At 38.3% G+C, this 24,564-nt stretch overlaps 1 protein-coding gene across 2 annotated transcripts in view; it reads right to left on the bottom strand.

The window, feature by feature from the left end:
• The window catches only part of GRB14 (growth factor receptor bound protein 14), a 138,804-nt gene that overhangs the window by 33,990 nt on the left and 80,250 nt on the right, over positions 1–24,564 (bottom strand). For both annotated transcript variants that reach the window (XM_004464393.4, XM_004464394.4), the window contains one exon: positions 14,461–14,617. In XM_004464393.4, the coding sequence (XP_004464450.1) occupies positions 14,461–14,617 (157 nt within the window). The remainder of the gene's footprint in view (positions 1–14,460; positions 14,618–24,564) is intronic.

Below are 24,564 nucleotides of genomic sequence, written 5' to 3'. Positions count from 1 at the left end.
TGGCACTTTAAACTTTTAAAACTAATATTAAGGCAAATACACTTAATATTAACAATAAAGGTAATTAGGGTAGGGTGGAAAGGCATTTAGTAGGAAAAGCACTTAAAGGAATTAAGCAATGGCGCCTTTAAAGAGGAGAGCATAATATGCAAAATTTCTATTTTAATAAAAAATTTTGACATTCATATAAGTATTATTCATAGTAGTCCCAAACTGAAAACTACACAAATGCCTATAAACATGGGAATGAATAAATAAATTATATAACAGTCACATAGTGGAACAACACGCAATAGTAAGGATAAATTTCACATTATTACATTACATGAAAGAAGTCAGTCACAAAATGCACATACTTATGATTCCACTTATACAGAGTTTAAAACAGTTAAAATTAGTCTATGGTGTTAGAGCGCAAGTGGAGACATGAGGAGGACCCCTGGGGTAAGGGGAATATTCTGTTTCTTGAGTTGGGTGTCGGAAACTCAGGCACAAGCAATATCTGAGAATTCACCAAGTTGTTCACACATGGTTTGTTCATTTTTCTGACTGTATATTTCAAAGGAACGTTGGAAGAATTTAATTGTGGGATTACTAATGCAAATCAGGAAATGGAGAGGAATCAAATAAGGAATATAGAAATTCTGTGCTTTCTTAGGCGTTTCTAGGACCTTTTTGAGAAGTATCTGTCTCAGAAATTCAACACTTGATAGTGATCTGTGACCTCAACCCCTGAACCCTTGAAAGTAATGTCATACTTAAATAGAAGCTTATTCATCTGAAAGGAAGTTCTTGAAAGAACGCTCAATGACTATGGATCTGTTTGAGTTAAGTGTATATCAACACTTAGGGTTCTATTCCTTACTCTGATTGTACTTTTTCTGTCTCATTGACTGGCTCCCTTAAGCTCCTTCTCCCTCATAGGTCTCAGGCCTTGGCTCACCTCTTTTCTTTCTCCCTACGTCAAGTAATTCATTCTTCTCTTTTCAGCCATCTCATCTGTCAGGTTTCTTGAAATGAAATGTTTAGCTACAACTGCTCTTGCATAAGCTCCAATTCTAACTGCTATACTCCCCACCACCTCAAATACAGTTTGTCTAAACCCAAAGCCATCTTTCTTGTACCATCTCAAACTTTATCTTCCTTAATTCTATCTCCACTACTGTTAGTGTCAATTTTACTATATTCTCTCAAAGAAATACAAAATAAAACTAACCTTTGCATCTTTCTCTACCTCTACTCCAAGACCAAATGGTCCCCAGATATCAGAGATTCTTCCTCCGAATATCTCTCACACAACCAACATCCCTACTTCCCTATTCTCACTGCCACGACTCCAATTTAGATCATACATTTCCTAGTACAGTCTCTTAACTAATCTCTAAACTTCTAGTTTCTCATTCTTACAATCCAACCTGACACTGATACCACAGAAAATCTCCTAAAACATTGTATCAATGTGATCCCTGCTCAAAAAGCTTGTGTACCTCCTGTATTCTATGGATTAATCTAAATTTGTCTGCCAGTTAAGATTTAGTCATTCATCCATCCGTCCATTCAACAGATATTTATTGAAAGCCTATATTATGTCAGACATTCATCTAGGGACTGGGAATTTTGTAGTAGATAAGATATTGAAAAATCACTGGCCTCAGGGAACTTACAGTCTGATGAGAAGATAGAGTCAATAAATGAAATGTAAACCTTAAAAGGTAGCCACATGAGAAAAATAAAGAAAAAATTAAAAAAAAAAAAAAAGCAAGAGGGAGAGAATGCTGAGGGCACAAATGAAAGGCACCCATTTTCAATAGCTTGCCAGGGAAGACCTCTCATTGAAAAGGGAATAGTTGAACAAAGACCCAAAGGAGAAGAGGGCATGAGCCAAGCAGACAGCTATTGGAAGAGCAAGAGCAAAGCTCCTGAGGCAAGAGTATGCCTATTATGTTTTAAGTATAGCAAGGAAGTCAGCGTGACTGAAGATGAGTGAGCAAAGGGTAGAATACCAGGGGAACAGTTTAGGAGAGTAATGGTGTTGAGCTGGGCAATTTTAGAAAGTCCTGCAATCCACAGTAAGGTTGTAGGCTTGTCTTCTCAGTTAGATAAGAAGTCATGTTGAGCAGAGGAAAACATGAACTGATTTGTATTTTACTTGGATCACACTGGCTGTTGAGTGGACAACTGAGTTCTTTTTTTTTTTCCTTTAACAAATGAGAGTACATTCATATAATTACATGACATTCAGTCATTACAAAGAATGGAAAATAGTCCTATATGTTTTATTGTATTTATTTCTCCCTACCCCCTCGTTGTTTGCACTTGTTGTGTCTGTTCGTCTTCTTTGTTTTTCTAGGAGACACCAGGGACTGAACCTAGGACCTCTGATGTGGGAGGGAGGTGCCTAATCATTTGAGCCACCTCTGCTTCCTGCTTTGCTGTGTCTCTCAATATATTTTCCTCCTTGTGCCTTTTGTTGCATCATCTTGTTGCGTCAGCTTGCTGCTCCTGCTCATCACATCAGCTCAGTCTTGCTCATCTTCTTTAGGACGCACTGGGCTCTGAACCCAGGACCTCCCATGTGGTAGGTGGGGACAATTGCTTGAGTCACATCTGCTTCCCAGGACAACTGACTTTTTAAAGGCTTAAGGGTAAAAGCAGGAAGACCACTTAGTAGCCTACTGCAAATTAACCAGGGAGGAGAGTTGTAGCTTGGATTAGAGCACTAGCAGGAGACATGATATGAAGCAGGAAAATTCTGGATATATTTAAGGTAGAGCCAACAGGAGGATATGCTGACAAATTGGATCTGGGAGTGAAAGAGAGAGAGGACTCAAGGAAGAAACCAAGGTTCTTGGCCTAAGCTCGTGAAGACTGAGTTGCCATTAATGAATTAGGGAGATGTAAGAAGAGTGAGTTGAAGGGAGATCCAGCGATCACTTGGATATAGTGGGAGGGTTCATCCCTAACAACCTTTCTATCCTTGCTCCTGTCTATGTCTCACACAAACCCAGCTGGTATATTCAAGCTTCTGAAACAGAGATGCACATTATTAAACATAGTATGTGCTGAGCACTGTATCTATACTCTTTACTATTGCAATAGGAGAAATTTTCAAGGTACTGACCAAGGTGTTAATATGCCAACCTGTGTTTAACTGCACCCATCTACCTTTCCTCTCACAATAAAGAAGCAGCATATGCTCTCGTCTCCAGACACAATATACAGAGAGAAAAAAATTGACAGAGGCATATTGCAGGCTTTGAACTTCAGTATGGATTTTACTGATCTTTTCAATATAATTGCTTTAGAAGAATTGTATCTAGCCCATCCTCCACTGCCCAATACAGGGAATCGGCCCCTGAACTCCGAGAAAGGAACTAGAGCTGAGGGTTTAGAGAGAGAGTGAAATGGAGACTAAAGGGAGCTAGACACTAAGTGGACAGTATAGGCCTCAAGCAACCCCATATTCTGCCCCCTTCCAGAATTAGAATGCTGCAGGGAGTTGATAGTGATAAAACAAAAACAAAATCTAGACAAGTTTAAGGTTGGTATATGGCTAAACCAGAGTAGAAGACTTAGGAGACCTCAAGTTGAAGCCCTGCTTCCAGCATGGCAGAGAAGCAATAGTTGAGTTTAACATCAAGGCAGATGAGTCCATACCCCAAAATAGGAAAAGAACACTGTAGAAGGGGCATGAAAGGTCTCAGAAATGACCATGAGCAGAAGGGGCTTAATGGTTCAGGCAAAAAGCTTACATACAGAGAAGCAAAAATTTCTAGAACATGAAGGGAAGAGTTGGACAAAGTTACATCTCAGCAGGGGCCTTCTTTTCCCAATGCCAAGATGTACAAATATACTTCCTGCTATTCTGTTGTCCCCTCAGAGTGCCAGAGGAGAGAAGGTAGTTCTGAACCTTCAACTGAGAATATTTTAAATCTGAATGTAAACACATTCACAGAACCTGAGCTGATTATTACTCAATAAGATTGAGAACAATTCAGAATACAAACAAATGTAGGAGATTAAACTGTCTGCAGGTTAAGCAGGTAGAAGACTCAGTATTAGGGAAGCGGACTTGGCCCAGTGGTTAGGGCATCCGTCTACCACATGGGAGGTCCGCGGTTCAAACCCCGGGCCTCCTTCACCTGTGTGGAGCTGGCCCATTCGCAGTGCTGATGAGCACAAGGAGTGCCCTGCCACACAGGGGTGTCCCCGGCATAGGGGAGCCCCACGTGCAAGGAGTGCGCCCCATAAGGAGAGTCACCCAGTGCAAAAGAAAGTGCAGCCTGCCCAGGAATAGCACCACACACACGGAGAACTGACACAGCAAGATGACACAACTAAAAGAGACACAGATTCCTGTGCCACTGACAACAACAGAAGTGGACAAAAAAGAACACACAGCAAATGGACACAGAGAAAGACACCTGGGGGGGAGGGGGAAAGGGGAGAGAAATAAATAAAATAAATAAAAATAAATCTTTAAAAAAAAAGATTCAGTATTAGAAATTGACTCAAGTTAAAGAAATAAAGGAAGTTACATCTCTGCATGTCTCAATTCAAGTCCTTTTTCATTATTGTAAATAATTCTTATAATACCTGCAATAGGTTGAATAATAGCCTAATCCCTGGAACCTTTAAATGCTATGGCAAAGTCTTGGCAGATGTGATTGAATGAAGGAGATCTGGAGATGGAGAGATTATCCTAGATTATCCAGGTGGGCTCTAAATGCATTCACAAGTACCCTGATAAGAGAGAAACAGAGGGAGATTTGACACAGACAGAAGAGATGGCAATGTGAGCACGAAGGCAGAGATTGGATTTGTGGCCACAAGTCAAGGAAGAGGCAAGGAACAGATTTCTAGCCTCTGGACGGAGTGTGGTGCTGCAGACACCTTGATTTCGACCCACTGAAGCTGATTGTTATTTCTGGCCTCCAGAACTGCAAAAAATATAATTTTCTGTTGTTTTAAGCCAAAAAGTGTGTGGCAATTTATCACTACAGCCTTAGGAACCTTATACCACAATACTCTGATGAACAAGTGATCTTATTTCCATTTTACAGATAATGCGACTGAGGTTCCTATTAGCTAACCAGCTCAGGACTTCAAGTAGCCGTGAGCCTGACCCCAGAGGCATGTTCTTTATACAGCACTGCCTGGGCTTTTCGCTGTAGTTCCCACCAGCAGGGCACTCTGCCTCCTCTGCTGGCTCTATTTATATCCTGCTCACTTTTTCTGCAGCAGCTAAAATCTCTTTCTCACATTCCTACAGTTCTCATGTTTCAATTGCCTCAAATTCTTTTATTTTGAAATGTGATCCATAAATATTTACTAATTGACTGAAAATAGTCATATTTTGAGAGAAAGGGAAAAGAAAATAATGGGTGAGATTTCAAATTATATCAATCTTAACCTCTCATGAAAGTAATAAAAATGAAAGTAATATAAATCATATGAATTTGACAGTATCAAAAAGGAAATAAAAAGGGTAGAAAAAATAAACTGTATGTGAACAATTATGGCAAATGTGTTCCAAAAGCACAGGGTTTTGTTGACTACATGCAAATAAAGGCCAGAATACCAATCTAGAAAGGAAAAATGGATGGATAATATATTAGCAGAAAATTTCACAGAACTGTAATACCAAATCTTTAAATAACAAAATTACCATCAATCACGAAAATGTTCTGGTAACCTTCAGAAGAACACATCTTCAAATAAGGCTAGCAAAACAAGAGACCAGTTGAAAAAGCAAAATATATTCCATTCCTTCAAAGACAATTTCTGGTACTATACTATTGAAAGTTTGGATAACATATAGAGATAGTAAACAAAAGGAAGTCTGAAGGATCAAATGCAACTACCATTTTTTCCTCATATATTGGCCTAGTGACCAAGATAAAACTTTCTTATTATAAAATCTGTGAATCCTCCTCCCCAATTATATTATATTAAGTAATCTTGTTACAGTTATATATCAATATCCAATTTGGATGCACTGCCACATAACATCCCCCCAATCAATCTCATTATGTTAAAGAATTGATGCCACAATAGTCCAAATCACCCTGGAAGGCATAATTGATTATCAGTTAATCATATCACATTTGTGTGTGGGGGCGTGTGTTTATGCAGATATCTAACTAAATACCTACATATCTAGTAGAGAGAAAGTTCATCATGAAGAAACTAGATACCTAGATGAGAAACTTTGAAAAGAAGAGGAAAATGCTTAAAGGGTAAATGAAAATCTGCTGAAGATCAACTTTTTTTTTTTTTTTTGCCTAGGCTTAGCTATGAAACAGCATCACCAAGATCTGAAGAAAGGAAAAATAAAACAAAATAAAACAGTAGACCAAATGACAGATGACTCCGAATAAACATTCTCACTTTTCCCCCTTAGGGCCATTCTAAAACCAAGCACATTTCAACCAATTAAGAAAACCTACTAAATAACTCATTATTAAAGTACCCAAAAGAAATATTTGCATTTTATAACTAGGGGATCTTCACTACAGTATTCAAAAACAACAATATTGGGAGCTGTAACCCAGAATTAACTCAGATACTTTTTGAGTTACCATTTGAGAAATAACCCTAGGACATTTTCACATAAATTAATCATAATTATTTAAAAGACCTTATTTAAATAACTTCATATAGCCAACTAAAACACTATATTAAAATATTGCTAAAATTCACAGATAAAAGTCTATTTTTAAAAAAACTTCTGAAATTATTTTTCAGGTATTAGAAACTGAATTATATGTGTCAAAAACTACTGACATATAGGTAGAAGAGGAAGTCATTTCAAAACAGCCTAACTAAAAAGGCAGGGGCAGGGGGTGGCAAAAAAAAAAAAAAAAAGCTTGAAAATACTTTATTAAAAAACAAAAACTTCATATTGCTTTTAATTTTACTTTTGTTTCTGATAGTTCACTGAGGTATTATGGTAATAGAATGAATTATTACCAAACAATAACATAGAATTCTGTTTTCTATTTAATTTTCAGGAGCCATTTCTTTAAAAAAAATAATAAAATGAAGAAGAAGAAATGAAGAAGTTTCTTTTGAAACTGTTGATTTAACTTCAAAGTCTTTTATAAAACCTCAATCCTCCGAGAATGGAAAGTGTTCACCCATGACCTTCTGCCTGGATTTCTTTGCTGAATCTACTGAAAGTACAGCGTGGGGCTCAAATAGAAATCTGAGTCCCACTCTTTTCATCACTTGATAAGAGAAGAAACAAAAGTGGCTTTTACCTCTAATTCGCCCAGAAAACAATTCTTTGTATACCTTTGTTACAGGAAACTCCAAAAGACAAATGGTCCTTGTACTTCTCTGTACTGGGTAGAAACTACATACATTTTGTCAATCTTATTTTCAGATAAAAATGAACAGTCTCTGACCAAGCAAAACAAAAACTGAAGAAGCAAAGAATAAAACAGGACTCAATTTCTAAAAGGTTCCCTAACCTAAGAAAGCTACTAAATACAGGTAGGATCCCGTAGAAAATTGCCACTGCCAGACTCAACTCCCCAAGTACAATAATAGGAAAATCTTGACACTTAAGCTTGATAGGTATAAAGGTTTGCAGTTCATTCTTCAACAAATTGAAATGGTCTCCATCTTAACTAATGCTTAACACTTGCAACTTGTATTCCTACAAAGCTTTACTTTTCTACAAAGTGCTTCCATAAATATTATCTCAGACTGACTGATTAAACACCTGAAAGCTGAAAAACAATTGCCATAAATTCTCCAGCTATCCAATCTATCTTTTAAGGATTAAAATGAGTAAACTTCCTTCTAGGTATAGCATGTGGATTCCTTTGGCTTCTTTTCTGAGCTTCTTTCTTTTATGTACTTTGTAATCTATCCCCTGATCTATGTGATACAAATACCACACCATTCAGTACAAGTTTTGCTCAAAAACATTTATTTGTCTTAGATCCTGAATTACAAAGATATATATATGCACAAAGTCTCAGCCCTCATATAACTTCTAATTTTAATAATATGGTCAACTATTAAGACTGTTATATAGCAAAGAGAAGATGGGTACTCAGCTCAACCTGGGGCTTTGGGAAGATGCCGAAGTCTTTAAAAATCTCCTTAAAAGTTTTTTAAATTGTGTTTACTTCTTTTTTCTGATCACTAAAATAATTCAATTCCATTACAGAAAATTAAAACACACACACACTAAAAGACCATCACGATCCATCTTTAAACTTAACAATCAGGAATGAGTAGTTTTACATTCTGAAACATCTCCTTCTTGCCTTTTTCTCTGGGACTATATGTGTATATGAATATTTTTCACAAAATTTAGGAAGCATTGCAAATACATTTATACATTGCTTTTATTCAATATCAGACCCTTATAATTATTATACCCTTTCATCTGCCCATGTCAATCTTCAAAGCAAGAACTTCAAAAGCATAATCACTAGCTCCATAACATTACATCCCATGGATGTACCATTATTTGTAATAATCCCCTATTATTATACTTCTGGTTTATTTTCTAGTTAATTGATATTGTCAGTAATGTTGCCTTGCACAGCCTTATATCCAATTCTCATCTACAGTTACTCGTTTTCCACACCCACTGATAACACTGACTCATGGGAGCAACACCTCCCAGGACACAATTCACCACCAACATGCCTGGTACCTCTGGCACCACTCTGTTGTTTCTGGGACTTGCCATTTCCTAAAGGATATGTGAGAATGGGTAGTGCCAGGAAGTATCTTGGTCCTGTCAAGGAAGAGCTTCTGAGGAGGAGTCTGAGGCAAGGAAGAGGCAAATGTGCCTTCCTACCTGCTCTCATGTGGAAAGGAAGACTCTACTTCATGAAGCTGAGTGTGGTAAGGCCTCCAACTGCTTTTCTCTCCCTTGTCTCCCCAGATTGTGGCACAGCCTGGACACAGATTGTGGCACAGATTGTGGCACAGCCAGCCTGGACAGATGAGACTTTTAATCTTTATTTTGTTTTCATAGGGGAAAGGGCCAGAGTTCATGATTTAGTATCATTCCCATATAAATAAATATGCCTTCAGAAGCTGAGGATTTACCCAGGTGAAGATGGGTGGAAAAGGGTCTCCTGAGAGAGGCATCAGCATCAGCAAGGAGTAGAAACTGTGCGGTGTGTGTATAACCAAGACAGGGAAGGAGTGAGCCCCAAGGCTGGAGACTTGAGGGAGTAGTCGGGGCACTGGGTGGTGACAAGCCCCACTAAGGAACTTGGACCCTAAAGTATGAGATCTTAGGAAGGAGAATCAGGTCTGCACTCTGATGGAAAACCTTTGCAACTGGAGACAAGAAGGCCAGCTGCAAGGCTAACTTAAAACTTGAGGAGAGAAGATGAGGCCTAAACCTCATGGTGGCTATGAGAATATTTCAAAGGAAAAAGTCAGCTGGACCAGGAGGTTACAGGTACTTCCCACACTTCGATGGTTTAATATTTTCCATTTCTGCACTGTGCGTGCCACCCAGGACTCCATCCATCTCCACCAAGCTCAGGCCAGGTCTGCATGATTCTCTGTACAGGATGACGCACAATGCCACATGGACCTGAAGCCTTCATAATTGCTTCTTCTGGTAATGAGAGTGGTCATAACCCCAATGGCTGGTAGGTTAACAAACAGCACAGAAAGTAAAACTAGGTATCAGTTTCAGACAACAGGAAAACATGCGTGCCTCTTTTGTAAAAAAATAGAGTGAAAGAGCAGCTTCAAAGCCAGCAGCTGTGAACAGTCCCTGCACTGCAGCTGTGCGTTGCCCCTGTCTTAAAGACATCATGTGGCCATAGCTGCACACATAAAAATGATTTCATTAAATGCCTGAAGTCATTCATTTTGCTTATTAAAGCCACTCCACAATGATATTCACAATGGAAATCTCAGCCGTCCCTAGCAATGACACTAAAATACAATTAATTCCTCTTCCCGAGGAGTTTATAGGTATGTGCTTGAGGTATTATGTTAATTGCCACTGCTTCATACCATGGCTTCAATTAGGAATCAAAGGGGTGGGGGTGGGGGGGCAAACATGGATCCCATTAAATTTCAGAGGACTTAAAACTAAAGTCTCCTCTATACACAACCTACTCTAATACTGATTAAAAATCAGAGAACTCCATCTGGGGAACTATGGTGACATCCAGTGGCTGTAAGGTAAAATATTCTAGTTACAAAACCTAGTTTATTCTATCATGAGAGAAAAGGAAATCTTTGTTGACATCTGACATTTTAAATTCAATGCCTGTAATACTGTGTGTACAACAACAACTTCATCATACCATGACTCCAAATCAGGTAAACCAGAGATTCATAACAGGCAAAAAATTTGAAAGACACATCAGTCTTATATTTGATGCTAAGGAAGGTTATAGCATCTCAACAGAAGTTATTATCTTGCTATATTGCTAGAAAATAAATGGACGCTGTTAATGTATTTAGGTAAAATTAACATTTTCAAGTTTTCTATCACTTTAAGCAGGGGTTCTTATCCTTTTTTGTTCCAAGGACCCCATTGCCAGTCAGATGAAAAACACGACCCCTTCTCAGAATGTAATGGCAGATAGTTTTAAGACACTCAACATCAGAGGTCTGAGAAAATAAAGATAATAAGTTGATTTTTTTTCAATTCAAGCTCACAGACCCCCTGAAATCTGTCCATGGACAGATTCCTGTTTAAGAACCCTTGGCTTAAAGATATAATCTGATTAAAAAACAAAAAGAAAAAGAACACAAGAAAGCTCTAGAGCTAAATTTCTCATAAACTTTGGTCTAATGCATGGGTGATGAAGCCATGAAACAATATTCTTACATCTTTCACTTTACTTTGGCAATTTACAGAAATACAGAAACGGGAGAAATGCACTCATAGTTGTACTTGATGTCTAAAAGTTTAAATTTAATTTGCAGCTCAAATTAATTCTCAGTGTTCCATTTTAAGCTTCTACATTATAAGACTTGCCTGTTTTATTCCATAATATAAATAACTGCAACGGTATTCATGAAAACTGTTCAATTCATAAAGTAGATTTTTATTGCTAATGCAAAGCTATTTGTTGGGGATATATTATAGTTACAATAACAAAAAAATATTTTTAAATATTATAACTCCAAAAGAAAAAAATTAAGCATAAGACACTAATAATATATTAGATAAATCAAAAGCTATATTCCTAAAAGCAAAAAGAAATGAAATAGTTTGGATTATGGCAGATATCTATTGAGAATTTACATCATACTTCTGGGAAAGTAAGCATCATGACTAAAAGTTAAATTAGTCACAAAAAGCAATGAAGGAAATATATGCCAAGCTTTTTCTGCCCTGGAAAGGTGGGAGAGCAGGTCATACTAGTCAGTCCAAAATGCCTTCAGAATTTGGGTCTTCTTGGGAGGTATAAAACTACCTGTATTCTACTAAAGACTTACTATGATTATAGCAATGGAAGAAATTACATCATTGATGTAGAGAGCGTACACAGGAGTTGCTGAAGGCAGAGGGAGAGAAAAAGAGGTATAATACGGGGGCATTTTCAGGACTTGTCCTGAATGACATTGCAAAGACAGACACAGGCCATTATATATCCTGCCATAACCTACAGAACAGAGTGGGAGAGAGTGTAAACTACAGTGTAAACTATAATCCATGCTGTGTGGCAATGCTCCAAATGTGTTCAATTGATGAAAGAAGTTGTTAATGTGGGAAAAGTAGGAGGTGTGGGAGTGGGGCATATGGGAATCCCCTATATATTTATTTTTTTAAAAGATTTATTTATTTATTTCCTCCCCCCCACCCCCGTTGTCTGTTCTCTGTATCTATTCGCTGTGTGTTCTTCTTTGTCCACTTCTGTTGTTGTCAGTGGCACGGGATTCTGTGTTTCTTTTCCTTGCGTCATCTTGTTGTGTCAGCTCTTTGTGTGTGCTGTGCCATTCCTGGGCAGGCTGAACTTTCTTTCGCGCTGAGCGACTCTCCTTACCGGGTGCGCTCCTTGAGCGTGGGGCTTCCCTACGCGGGGGACACCCCTGTGTGGCAGGGCACTCCTTGCGCGCATCAGAACTGCGCGTGGGCCAGCTCCGCACGGGTCAAGGAGGCCCAGGATTTGAACTGCGGACCTCTCATGTGGTAGATGGACACTCTAACCACTTGGCCAAGTCCGCTTCCCCCCCTATATATTTTTTATGTAACATTTTATGTAATCTATGTATCTTTTAAAAATACATAAAATATATATATTTTTAAAAACCAAAAAACTACCTATGAAACAAATTTAGGAAAAGAGGAAGGGGGAGGGGAAGAGGAGGGGAGGAGGAAGAGAAGAAGAGGGAAGGGAAGGAGAGAAGGGGAGGGAAGGGGAGGGGAGGAGAGAAGAAAAACTACCTGCGCTCAGCTGTTAAGATCTGCTGTCAATATTGTAACCCATCGGTTATGGGGGGGGGCAGGGTTTCAGGGTTCAGAATTCCTCTGGCGACTGTTAAATTATGCAAGCTTCTTTTCCACAGACTTCACTCTGTTGACTCTAGCATATTCTAGGATAGCAGTCTTCGAATTGGAGGCACACAAAAATTTCCAAAGGGTGCAAAGAATATATGGAGTTTTAAATGAACCACATTCTAGAACTTTTAAAACATGATCATCCTACAAAGACAACTTTTTCACTAACATCATCTTTACTCTATTACATTAAAGAAAGACGAACCACTTATCTGAACAGAACCTTATTATGGTGCATTGAATCAGGGTGTAAAAACTTCTAATGCATGAAGCAAAGTGACTTTAAAAACTTAGATATAGGGGGAGTGGAGGAGGCTTAAGCAGTTGAGCTTCCACCTTCCACATGGGAGGTCCTGGGTTCGGTTTCTGATGCCTCCTGAAAAAAGATAAACAACAAGCAGAACAAATGTAAAAACCAATTTGGGAAGCCAATGTGGCTCAGTGGTTGAGCACCAGCTTCCCACATACAAGGTCCTGGGTTCATTCCCTGGCTCCCGTACGTCCAAAAAAAAAAAAAAAAAAAGATTAGGTATAAAGTTATTTCACAATCCTTGAAAGCAATGAAAGAACTAATTGAACTGTCATTGATAAATTATTAAAAATAACTTTTGATGACTTATTACTTTTTTTTTTTTAGGAGATACCAGGGATTGAACCCAAAACCTTGCACATGGGAAGCAGGGGCTCAACCACTTAGCTACATCTGCTCCCCATTAGAGTTGGGTTTTTCATCTGTTTGTTTGGTTTTTGGTTTTTGGTTTTTAGGACCTGGGACCTCATACATGGGAAGCAGGTGCTAAACCACTTGCTACATCTGCTCCCCAATATATGTTTTTGTTGTAAAATATAGAAGGAAGAGTGTTAGGCTGAATGATGGTTCCCCCAAAAGATAGCCAATTGTTAATCCCTGGAACATTTGAATTTTACTCTATAAGAAATAAAAGTAGTTTGCAGATGAAATTGAGTTAAGGATGGGGAGATTATCCTGCATTATTTGGGTAGGCTCTAAATGCAATCTCAAATGTCCTTATAGGAGAGAGGCAGAGGGAAATTTGACACTTTTGACAGATGGAAGAGGAGGAGGCAAGGTGAGCACGAAGGCGGAGATTGGAGAGATGTGGCTACAAGCCAAGTATACCACAGCCACCAGAATCAGGAAGAGGCAAAGAGCACATTCTCCCACAGACCCTCCAAGGGGACAAGACACCCTAATTTAGCAGTATAAGACTTAGTGCAGACTTCTGGTCTCCAAAACTGTAAATAAATTTCTGTTGTTCTGTTTTTTAAGTTTCAGAGTTATGGAAATTTATTATAGCAGCCATAAGAAATTATTATAGTTCAAAGAATCAAAGGACATTTCTATTACTAACCTCTTCCATTGTCATCTACTTATATGACCCCACTTTTTTTTAGCATTTGTTTCTGTAAAAATAGGAAGGGGTGGGTATTGTTGCTAAATCCTTTCTTACTCTAGCAGAAGAATGAAAATTATTTGATTACTTATTAAAATAATTTTAAGAAAAAATTCTTCTACAGCTTACTAGGCAAGGATGCACTTCCAATTAAAATTTTTTAAAGTTTACTCTTTATGTTTATGGATTTATAAAGTACAGGAGCTACTTCTTTCTTCAAAAAAAAATTAGGGGGTACATTCCCATGAAAAGACCCACAACAACCATCTCAAAAAGGAGCCCAAATGGCCACTTATTTTATTTCTCAAATATTTTTCTTTGTGCTACTAAAGATAATTATGAAATTTCTTTAGCTTTCCATAAATTTAGATTCTATGGTTTAGCTCACAACCAAAAAAAAAAAAAGAGTAAAGGAAAGGACTAGTCATAATTCTCTCTTTGGTCCATTTTTTTATATCTGAAGAAAGAGCTTTACCATATGGTCCATGCTCTAATGAACAGAAAAGCAATGATGCCAGACTGATTTTGTATCCTTACCAAAACCTAAGTGAGGCAGGTGCTCAAACAGGGTCCAGCTGTGGTCATCAATATAATGATTCTTCAGGATTAATAACTGGCAAACATCTCGGGCCGTTATATCATTGGGTACCTCTAAAGCCCTGCTAGTTTCATCTTCACTGTATACTTTAATTACCTGTGTTGACAGAAATAGGAAAAGAACAAACATAGTCTATTAAAATATCATTATAATAAGTCAGCAAACATCTAGTTTTCTTATACAATGAATAAGTGTTACCAATCCAAGACTTGTTTATAATGTGCCGAAGTCACTTTAACAATTTCCACCCTCTTCTCTTCAGTGTCTAAGCTAGAGACCATTCAGTCACCATTCAAATGTTATTCAATGTCATTCTCCAACCTCTCTGTTACATCAAAAAGATCTTTTAAAAAGCTATGTATCTCAACAATATTTAAATTTTCTATTCCTTATTTAAGTCCTGTAATAAGCCAAGTAACATGGGTGATTAGTTCTCAGATATAATTAAGTAGTATTAAGTCCTGGATAGAATGAGACTTTATGAAAAGATTTCCCCTCTTCAGGTATGGAAGTTTCGGCAAGAATGGCTAGATGTCCAACAAATCCTTTTTCCTTTCTCCCTTGCAATTTGTTGTGGCCAGTGACAGAGTTCTAGTCAATGGGATGTAAGCAAATGGGACGTTGCACTTCCAGGACTAGCCCGTGAAGATCTCCCCCACGTTGTCCTAGATTTTCTTTCATCATCGTCCCGTGGGACTGAAAGGACTATAAGGACCTCAAGAAGAGGAAAGCCATGGAACAGAAAGAGACATGGAAGGTGCCAACTAGGGAACTACGGACACTCCTATCAGGCTCTGACGTGAGCAAGAAATAACCTTTTATTGTGTTAACTCACTGTGAATTTGGATTTATCTTTAGCAAATCTAGTGTTATCCTAAATTATACTGAATTAGAGAGAGATTCATACACCTCCCTCCCCTCAACATTTATTAAACTCTGTTCTGTGCTAGAATTTCCACCTACATCATAAGGAGATGAATATCTATGTTACAGTAAGAGCAACATACCCACAGGCACGAGAGGGAAATTAAAGAAAATTTTAATATAAAAATTCATCAACTATAAAACCCTGGACATGTTAGTAATGCAAATTAAAATAATTATCAATGTTGTCCTATCGTTTCTGTTTCTATTTTAGAAACATATTTGGAATTTATAATTAATGACAGTGCAGTAACATATATGCTCTCTTACACTGAGTAGGTGATATAAATTTATAAAATATTATAGGTACCTATTTGAAAATAGTTATCAAAAGCATTAACAGGTCTGTTGCTTTGTCCCAGTAATTTTACTTAGGCAAACTGTCTCAACGACTTTGGCCTAATTGTGGAAAATGGATTTAAGTACGAACATATCCAGCAAAGTGTTATTTATAATACTATCAACCTAAATATGTAACAATAAAACAATGTAAACTACAGGACTTTGACAGAATGAATATTATATGGTCCTTAAAAATGTTACTCAAGGAAATTACACAACTTTTAAAAATTCTTATTAAAGTAAAATCAGGCACCAGAGTATATGTTCTCTAAAACAATGAAAACATATTTGCGGCATTTTGGCTCACTGGCTCCGCCTGCTCTTCTTCCAACAACATTCTGACTTCCTGTCAGAGCTCCACTCCTCCCTCACCATCAGTCTTTGTCATTCTGGTTCCTCCAACTGCAGCTCAGCAATGGGGTCCTGGAGCCACTGGAAGTGGCTTGCAAAAGCTATTAAACATTCAAGAACTTTGCAAGCCTGTCTTTGAAATCAGCCTGATGGGAGTAGCTATACCACAGAAACTGGCAAAAGCTGCAAATAAAGACCCTCCTCCCCCTTTTTTTGAGAGCCAATTTACCAGTGGACCACTAACTCAGCTCCAAGGTGGAAGATGTTATGCAGATTGACCAGCAGCATCTAGGATCCCCCTGGCAACAGTGATTATTTCAGAGACAGGCACATGACCTAATCAAAGCTATTCACAGCTAATCATAATTTGCTGACATGACCACAGAGTGGGTTCTCCTTTCAACTAGACATAAACCTGAGGAGAGATAGGCTGGAGCTGTTACTGTTCATAAAAAGAGTGTGTGTGGGCAAATGGGGCCTACACGGAGTATGCCATGCCAGAAGATAAAAAGAAATTCCTCATGATATCATTTGAGCTCCTGGACAAAGGAACATCTGAAGTCTTTGTGTTTTGAGTATAGGTATACTATGAGGCTTTAAGCTTCTGGTGGTTATACCCACCTACTTATTTCCTTTGTGCATGCCTGCCCCCAACGATGTTTCCATGTGAGCAGCAAAATAAACTTTCTAATAGCCAGTCCAGTCAGGTCACTCTGCTACAACTCTTTAGTGACTCCACGTTGTCCTAGCTCAAGAAGCTCATTGTGTCTATTAGGGCCCCATGCTAGGTGCAGGCCTTTTATCAGTGCTTTAATATAAGGCTGTCAAAGAGATTGTTGTTGCTCTCAGAGAATATAAAGGCTAGTGGGAAAAGCAGTATTAAAAAACAATAATTACAAACTAGAACACAGAAGTGAAGCATGTTACTTAATCATAAAATGGTGATTAGGGTGAGGCTTGAAAGATATCCATGAAGAGTAATATTTAAGCCAAGGCCATAAAGAGGTGCAGGAGTAGGTAGACGAAGACAGGGTAAGGGAATTTCAGGCAAAGTGAACAGGAACTGTACGATGTCCCTGGGGAGGGAAGGACCTTGGCAGGTTCCAAGTTTTAGGAGGGTCTAGGGTAACAGGCACAGCAAACAGGGAGCATGGTCCTATGGAAACTGAAACAGGAAGCCTGATTGCAAAGTTTGGGGATGAAATATTATAAGTTCAGAATTGACCGGAGAATCAACCTTACAGAATGTGTTTTAGTTATCCAGTTGCTAAAACAAATAACATACAATGTGTTGGCTTAAACAATGGGAATTTACTGGCTCACGGCTTTGAGACTAGAAGTCCAAAATCAGGGCATCAGCAAGATGATGCTTTCTCCCTGACGACTGTGGCTTTCTGGGGCTGGCTGTGCTGGGTCTTTGGCTTTTCTGTCACATGGCAATGCACATGGCAGTGTCTATTTCTTTCTCTTTTGTGTTCCATGGAATTCCAGTTTCTGGCTGTTCCTATGGCTTCTCTCTGTGTTCAATTTCCTTTGCTTATAAGAAGACTCCAACCTCAATCGGTTTGGGCACACCTTAACTAATAACATCTTCGAAGGTCCTAGTTATGAATGGGTTCACATTCACAGGGCGAGGGGTTGGGAACCGAACATATCTTTAGTGGGGGACATGATTCAATCCCCAACAGATAGAAATGAACCCATGGACATGGATAAGTCTGATAAGGAACAAAAGGAAGAACAAGGAGAGAAGAGAGCCTAGAACTGAATCCTGAGAAATTCCAATACTTAACGGTGAGAGAGAAGGAGTTGGCAAGGAAGCCTGAAAGGTAAAGTGAGGTAGAAAGAGAACTAGGGAACCATGGGAGCCCATGGAGTGAAGTCCAAATTCCTTGCCCTGCATCCTCTTCAGTAAACCAGCCTCATAAAAGAGTTCCCTCTGTGATCCCTAGCCAACAATGACAAAATCTTGCAATCCCTTCTTTCTTCATTGCACATGTGATATACTCCACCTAGAACACACTTCAATGCCCTACCAACACACACTTTATTTGGCAAATCCCTACTTATCATTAGATCTCAGTTTCAAAGGCACTTTCTTCAGAAAGTCTTTCTTGACTTCCCACGGCTTTGTAAGGTGACCCTCTTACGTGTTTCTATTTTCTAATTTTCTGTTGGCAAGTCTTTCTCCCTAACTGTGCTAGTAAACTCCTTTAAGGAAAATCTCTTTTTATTCACCATTTATCATTATATCTCAAGAATCTAACTCAGGGCAGTGTATGGTTTAATAAATATTTGTAGAATGAATGGACTTTGTACTTCCTGCAAAACATATCAAAGAGTATATAGTAGGCACTCAATACATATTTGTAGAACTGAACTTTGAAAGTATTTTTTTTATCACAAATTATATTATTAATTAAATGTTTTTATACTCAGGAAATCACAATTCTTCTCAATGAGTAGTGGACACACAATTTTTTACCATAAAAATTCTAGATTAGATTTGACTCAATATTGTTGTTAGTGGGCAGTTCCAGGTTTTGAAGTCATTGAGGCAGTCACAAAATCTTATGAAAAAGATTGTGAAAATACAGTTAAATTCAGGTGCAAACTTTTCTGAGCTTTCACTTCAATTCATTCAATTTTTTGTTAATACACATAGTTCACTATGATCCCAAGATCTGTTTGGACTTCCAGTGTTTCTCAGGCTTGCATCAGGTAGTCTATTGTTCTTAATTGGGTCCCTTCAGTATGTGTGCCTCTGCTAGACAACTGGCACAATTTTGAAGGCCATTAAGCTCATCTCTCTCCTTTGAGGAAAGCAATCATACTTTTATTCTGAAAGGATGCCATGCCTTCTACTAAATATTCATACTGCCTTGGTTTCAAATACCTGAACCAAGCACTGGTACTCCTACCAAAACCTACATGATGATGTCCATTCCTGAGAGGAGACGAGGACCTGGATGTGGGGCTATTCCTTCATGTGGAGCACTGATGAGCCCCTGGAGCCACTGCTCCAGTTCCCTCAGCACCGGCTGAACACTCCACCCCAGAAAATACAGGGGAATTGGAATAAGCTCACAGCTGCTGAAGAGTTTTCCTGTACTTCCTGGCCATACTATATGTTTTCTTACAGTAAACTCCCATCCCCTTGAGTATCATAAGCACATTTTTTATTTTGTGTGCATGGTGTTTTATTTCAAAGAAGTTATAAAAATGGAAAACTAGAGATGTTCTAAACCCTAAGACAAATTCAAGAAAAGGATGAGTAGATTAAGAGATCAAGTTGGGAAACATGAAAATGGTAATTAACCAATCAGGAAATGCCATCATTTTGCTCATGTTGTTGCAAATCTGAAAGAATTACATTGCCAAGGACAGAGACACAAGAATTTAGAGGGGTTAGACCAACTTAAATTTCTGGAATAGGTGCACATTCTGATTTTTAAATAAATAACACCTTTTGAGAGAAAAATTTAATACTTTTGCTTGAACTCCATTCCAAGCCCTAATATTATTGTTTAAAAATCCTATTTAATGCTGACACTTATCCAAAATAGGCATTCATGTGTGAACAATGAAATTATATTCAGGTTAATATTCCACAGCAGAAAGTCCCTGTCATCTCTTAGATCTATTCAGTAATCATGAAAATTCCTTACACTACCAATGGGGTGCCTTTATTTAAAAGACTCGGATTATTTCTATTTATTTTTCCTTAAGTAACATGAACAAGGAAAGGTTTATCTAAGCCTAACTGGTAGAGTAGAAGAAGCCTCTTGCCAAAACTAACCCTTCCTATTAAAAAAAAAAAGAAAAAATGTCAAGTCATCGCAATAGCAGCCTGACAAATACGGGTTAAAACTAAAGACTTGTGATCATGTAAAAAACAAACAGCAGAAAAATTCTTAAGAATCATTAGCGCACAATAGTGGTTTCCTATTTCCTCTACATAATGAGAGGTAAAAAGAGATTTAAAGTTTATATAATCATGTTATTTAATAAAGGGATATCACACATTCTCAGTTCAATAGCCCAACTTCCCAACTTGCTCTATAAAGCAAAAAAAAGGGGGGGGGGGGGGCGGGATGAGAAGAATATTATGCATATCAATTTATCTACAAGAAGACCTAGGAACTAAAGAAGAATAGGAACTTTGTTTCACCAATTGATTAGAACTTGACTACCAAGAGAGACATGGCACTGATAAGGTCTGTCTATAACATCCCGCCAGCATAAACAGAAGGAGCACCCAAGGTCAGTCAACAGAGCACACACAGGGTGTGTCTGGTGAAGTCCTTCATGTCTCCGTAATCCTGAGAGTCAGAATAACCTTGGCCTTTGGAGTAGTTTCCAGCTTTATAAAGTACTCTAGGAGCAGATGGTATCTAGCAATGAGAATTTAGTATATAGACACAGTAGCCCTCTGCAGGCAATATTCTGCCATGTATGTTAAGCAGGTCCCTGTTTTAGCCCACATCCTCATCAAGGTATATTCACACACTTCCTACATCAAGCCCCTAGACTGTGCTCCATAAAAAATTAAGTAAAGAGATTTAAAAATTAGCATAACCCATTTTAAAGCAGTAGACATAACAATGTTAAAATACAGAGGGATGGCAAGAAATGGAACTTTTCAGGAAAAGCTTGAGGCCCCTAAACTAAAGCAGTCAGAATATTTAAAATAGAAGACCAAGACCATTTCTAAAAAATAAGCAAACAAAATAGAATTTGATGATAAATTGAATATGCATCACCTTACCCACAAAGCACATACACTTTTAATCTGCTACCGTCACATGATTCTGATTCTAGAACAGAATGTGGAAAACCATTAGGAAAGGCCCAAGCAAGGACAGGCAGTCACCCCGTGAGGGGTCTTTCTTCTCCTCCCCTGACCCCAAGGAATGGGATACCATGGAATAGCCTAGTTCCTTTTTCAATCTGGATTCACCCTTAAATATGTGAAATGAACTCAGGGCTGTCATCTGGTCGTTTGGCTATGCCATGGACAGAAAGGGGCACTGGGAATACCATGCTCAGTAAGTAATTCAGTACTCCATAGGTTTCCTCACTTATCCTTTGTTTCTTAAAAGGAAAAGATGAAATGGGAGAGATGAGGGAGAGTCATTCACAGGTAAACAGATGCGCATACAGTAAACATAAATAAAAAAGAAACTCTAGGAAAGAATGAGAAGAAAAAAAAACAAAAAGAAAGAAATACAATTAAAGAAGGGGAAAATAGTTGGGGGGTGGTTATCTTCTGTAACAAAACTTTCTATTTTTGGAAAACCATGCCACATTGAAACATGAAGATGTGCTGTCATCAAAAGTGTATTAAATTTTAAACAGAAATAATACCTTCATTTATTTATTATATTTGTTGAGTATAGGTATTAATGCTTAATTGCCAGAAAAATTTACAAAGTAGTAAACAAGGCCTTCAGAAATTTGTTCTCAATTATGTCCCAAAGTAAAGCTTATTTTTTCAGGCCTTTAAAAGTATATAATCCAACTATATGATTATAAAGCCATTCTCTAATGTTTCAAATTTTTCTATTATTTTAATAGATAGGCAATGTACCTAAATCATGTGAAATATTTTTTATATCGAGGTCATAGTAGCCCTGGGTTTTCACATTCTAAACAAGGAATACAGTGTCCTAAGATAAGTGGAGACACTCTTAGATATTTTGAATTAAGCAACTCAGTGTGCTCCCTTGAAGGGGGATGGGAAATAGTCATTACTACTTATTCCAAATTTCTAAAAGCAGCTTTTAAAATGGTATAGTTTTAAAACAAAGCCTGCTCCAAAAGAACCTAACAGCTCAAGAAAAGCTGTTGCTTTCTTATTGCCATCCTATATTACTTTCTTAGCTGTCAAATATTTACTAAGAGTAAAAGAGTAAACAGGTTATGGAAATCAGGAAGCAGGGAAAGTCTCAAATTCTCTCCATTGGGAGAGATATTCAACAACACATTTTATGTGAGCATGAGCAATAAACCCAAAAGAAATATTATCATCAATACAGAATTGCAGGAATTTGTTGACACAGACAGGTCCAGTCCATTTCCTCATGACCCCTTTCACCTTTATTCCTTGTAATCCCTGCTTTATTCTCTGAAAACTCCAGCCACACATTTTTTTCCTAAGTTCCTTGAAAAAGCCATGCTCCTTCCTGACACAGAGCCTTTGCACATGTGGCTACATCTGCTTAGGACACTGTCTCCTGGCTACATCTGCTTAGGACACTGTCTCCCTAACTTCTACTTCTTCTCATTCCTCAGGAACAAAATAAACCGTTGTTTCTCTGGGAAAGACTTCAATGGCCCTTCCAGGTTAGGTTCTGGCCCTTTGTTCCATGTATGTGTGTGTACGTGTGTGGCTATGTAATTCCATCCACCTACTTCTACTGCTCAGGATGCAGTATGACAGCAGAGACTACACCAGGGCCTTACTTTTTGTTGTATCTCCAGCAGTTAACACAGTGCCTGGCATAGAGTGGGCACTCAAAAATATTTTTTTTGTGATGAATGAAACCACCATGTATATGAGACAATCTTAGAAATTCCAAAGAGTAGCTTGACACCTCAGAGAGTTCAAAACCCACTAGGTGAGAAAAGACACACATGAACAGCACATCAGCAAGTTTTCATGAAATCTGTGAATTGAACAATGATGGGTTAGGTGACTTCGGTGGCCCCTTTCAGGTCTGGAATTCTGTAAAAATTAGAAAAAAAAGCAAGTGGGATTATGTCTAGGATTATGTCAAATATCATGAACAAATATGCTGAGGAAGGAAGGAGCAAAAAATAAGCCAGGAATAGTAGACAGACCACTTTAGGATCAGAGGGACTAAGTTTTAAGGACCAGGCGAGGACGCTTAGGTGCCAGGAGGCCCAGGGAAGTAGTGTCTCGCCCAGCAGGGCTGCAAACCGGTTTCCACCACTGGAAGTTAGCAAGGGGCTGCCACAAGAGGGGATCATTTTTAAGATACAAAAGTGTCAGTCACACCTTTTTTTAATAGTTGGAAATGGTGAATTAAGTTTTAAAATGATGTTTTACATGAGCACAAAGCGGTGAGAGAATCAGTAAAAATACTCAAAGTAGCTGAATCATTTAGGAATAAGTTTGGCTACTAGTAACAGAAAATTTACCCGACAATAACTTGACCACACTGAGGTTTAATTTTTTTCTCACGATTAAAACTAGAGCAGGCAGAGCAAAGCTTTGGTGAGGTAGTTCCATAAAGTCACCACACCCTCAGACTCTTTGTCTTGCTATTCTACCACCTTCATTCTTAAGGTCACAAGATGAATCTTCCCCACCCCACCCCTGTACAAACCCCAAAGTGGTATCTATTTGTAGGCATCTAGATACATTTCTACAGGGAAGTTACAGGCATGCCTGGAAAAAGAGAGGAACTAATTCAGACTTAAAGGTTCTGTATTATTGGAGATCCAGTGGATCTTCCAGAGGTCCTAGATATAATTTCAAAATACAAGGATGCAGTTTTATGATATATTAAAAATTTCCCATCCAGCATCAGAACAAAGAAGTCCCACGCACTGTTGGAAATGCCCCCAACTTGATGGAAGGGGACTGAGCACTGCCTTACTTGACTGCTGGGATCAGCATACAGGTCTAGGCTTTCAAACAAGGGAGGCCCAGTAGGTCCCCTTAAAGCCCCTCTTTATGCCACTTCTCTGATTCTTTAACTTTTCTTCTCTCCCTGATTCCGGCCAAAAGATCAGGCAACTAACCCTTCCTTTGGGCTGCCTTATCCCTATGCAGTAGAAAGAAAGACCCTAACTCAAACAAAACAGGAGGTTCAGTTTTACAAAGAGAGAAATTGGAAACCCTTCCAGCAGTTTGCTATTATGTGGCAGGAAAAGGGCAAAGGAACAGCTCCAAATTCATCATAAAAGGCAGCAGATATTAAAATCTAGGGTTAAAAAAGTATTATACTAAACCATATTTATGATGATACACACACACACACAGACATACATATGCATATACACACGCTATTTCAGAATGTAAACCCCATATGAACAATTGAGAGGGTCAAATCACAAATCCCATCCTAATGTTTCCAGTGACTTCATCAAAGGAGTGTTCTCTGAAGCTACAGTGTTTTTAAAACTTCTGCAAGTCCTGCTAAGATGCCAGTGCTGACTAATTCATCTTTGAAAGGAAGAAAGCCTTCACAAGTGCTAATGCTTATTCATATTTAAAGCAGAAAACCACTCTTTTGTTGGACACAACGTTGTTCCAGTATCTCATTTCAGTTTTAAGCAACAATTTATTCCCAGAATAACCATAGGATATGTCTAAGCAAAAATGTTAAAAATTGATTCACACAATGAGTAAGAAGGGAGGGAGTGAGAAGAAGTGATTAGAACAGGGGAAAAGGAGA

Source organism: Dasypus novemcinctus, chromosome 7 (assembly GCF_030445035.2).
Source record: "Dasypus novemcinctus isolate mDasNov1 chromosome 7, mDasNov1.1.hap2, whole genome shotgun sequence".
NCBI lineage: Eukaryota > Metazoa > Chordata > Mammalia > Cingulata > Dasypodidae > Dasypus > Dasypus novemcinctus.
Note: the sequence above shows the minus strand (reverse complement) of the source record. Positions and strands in the feature narration are given on the sequence as shown.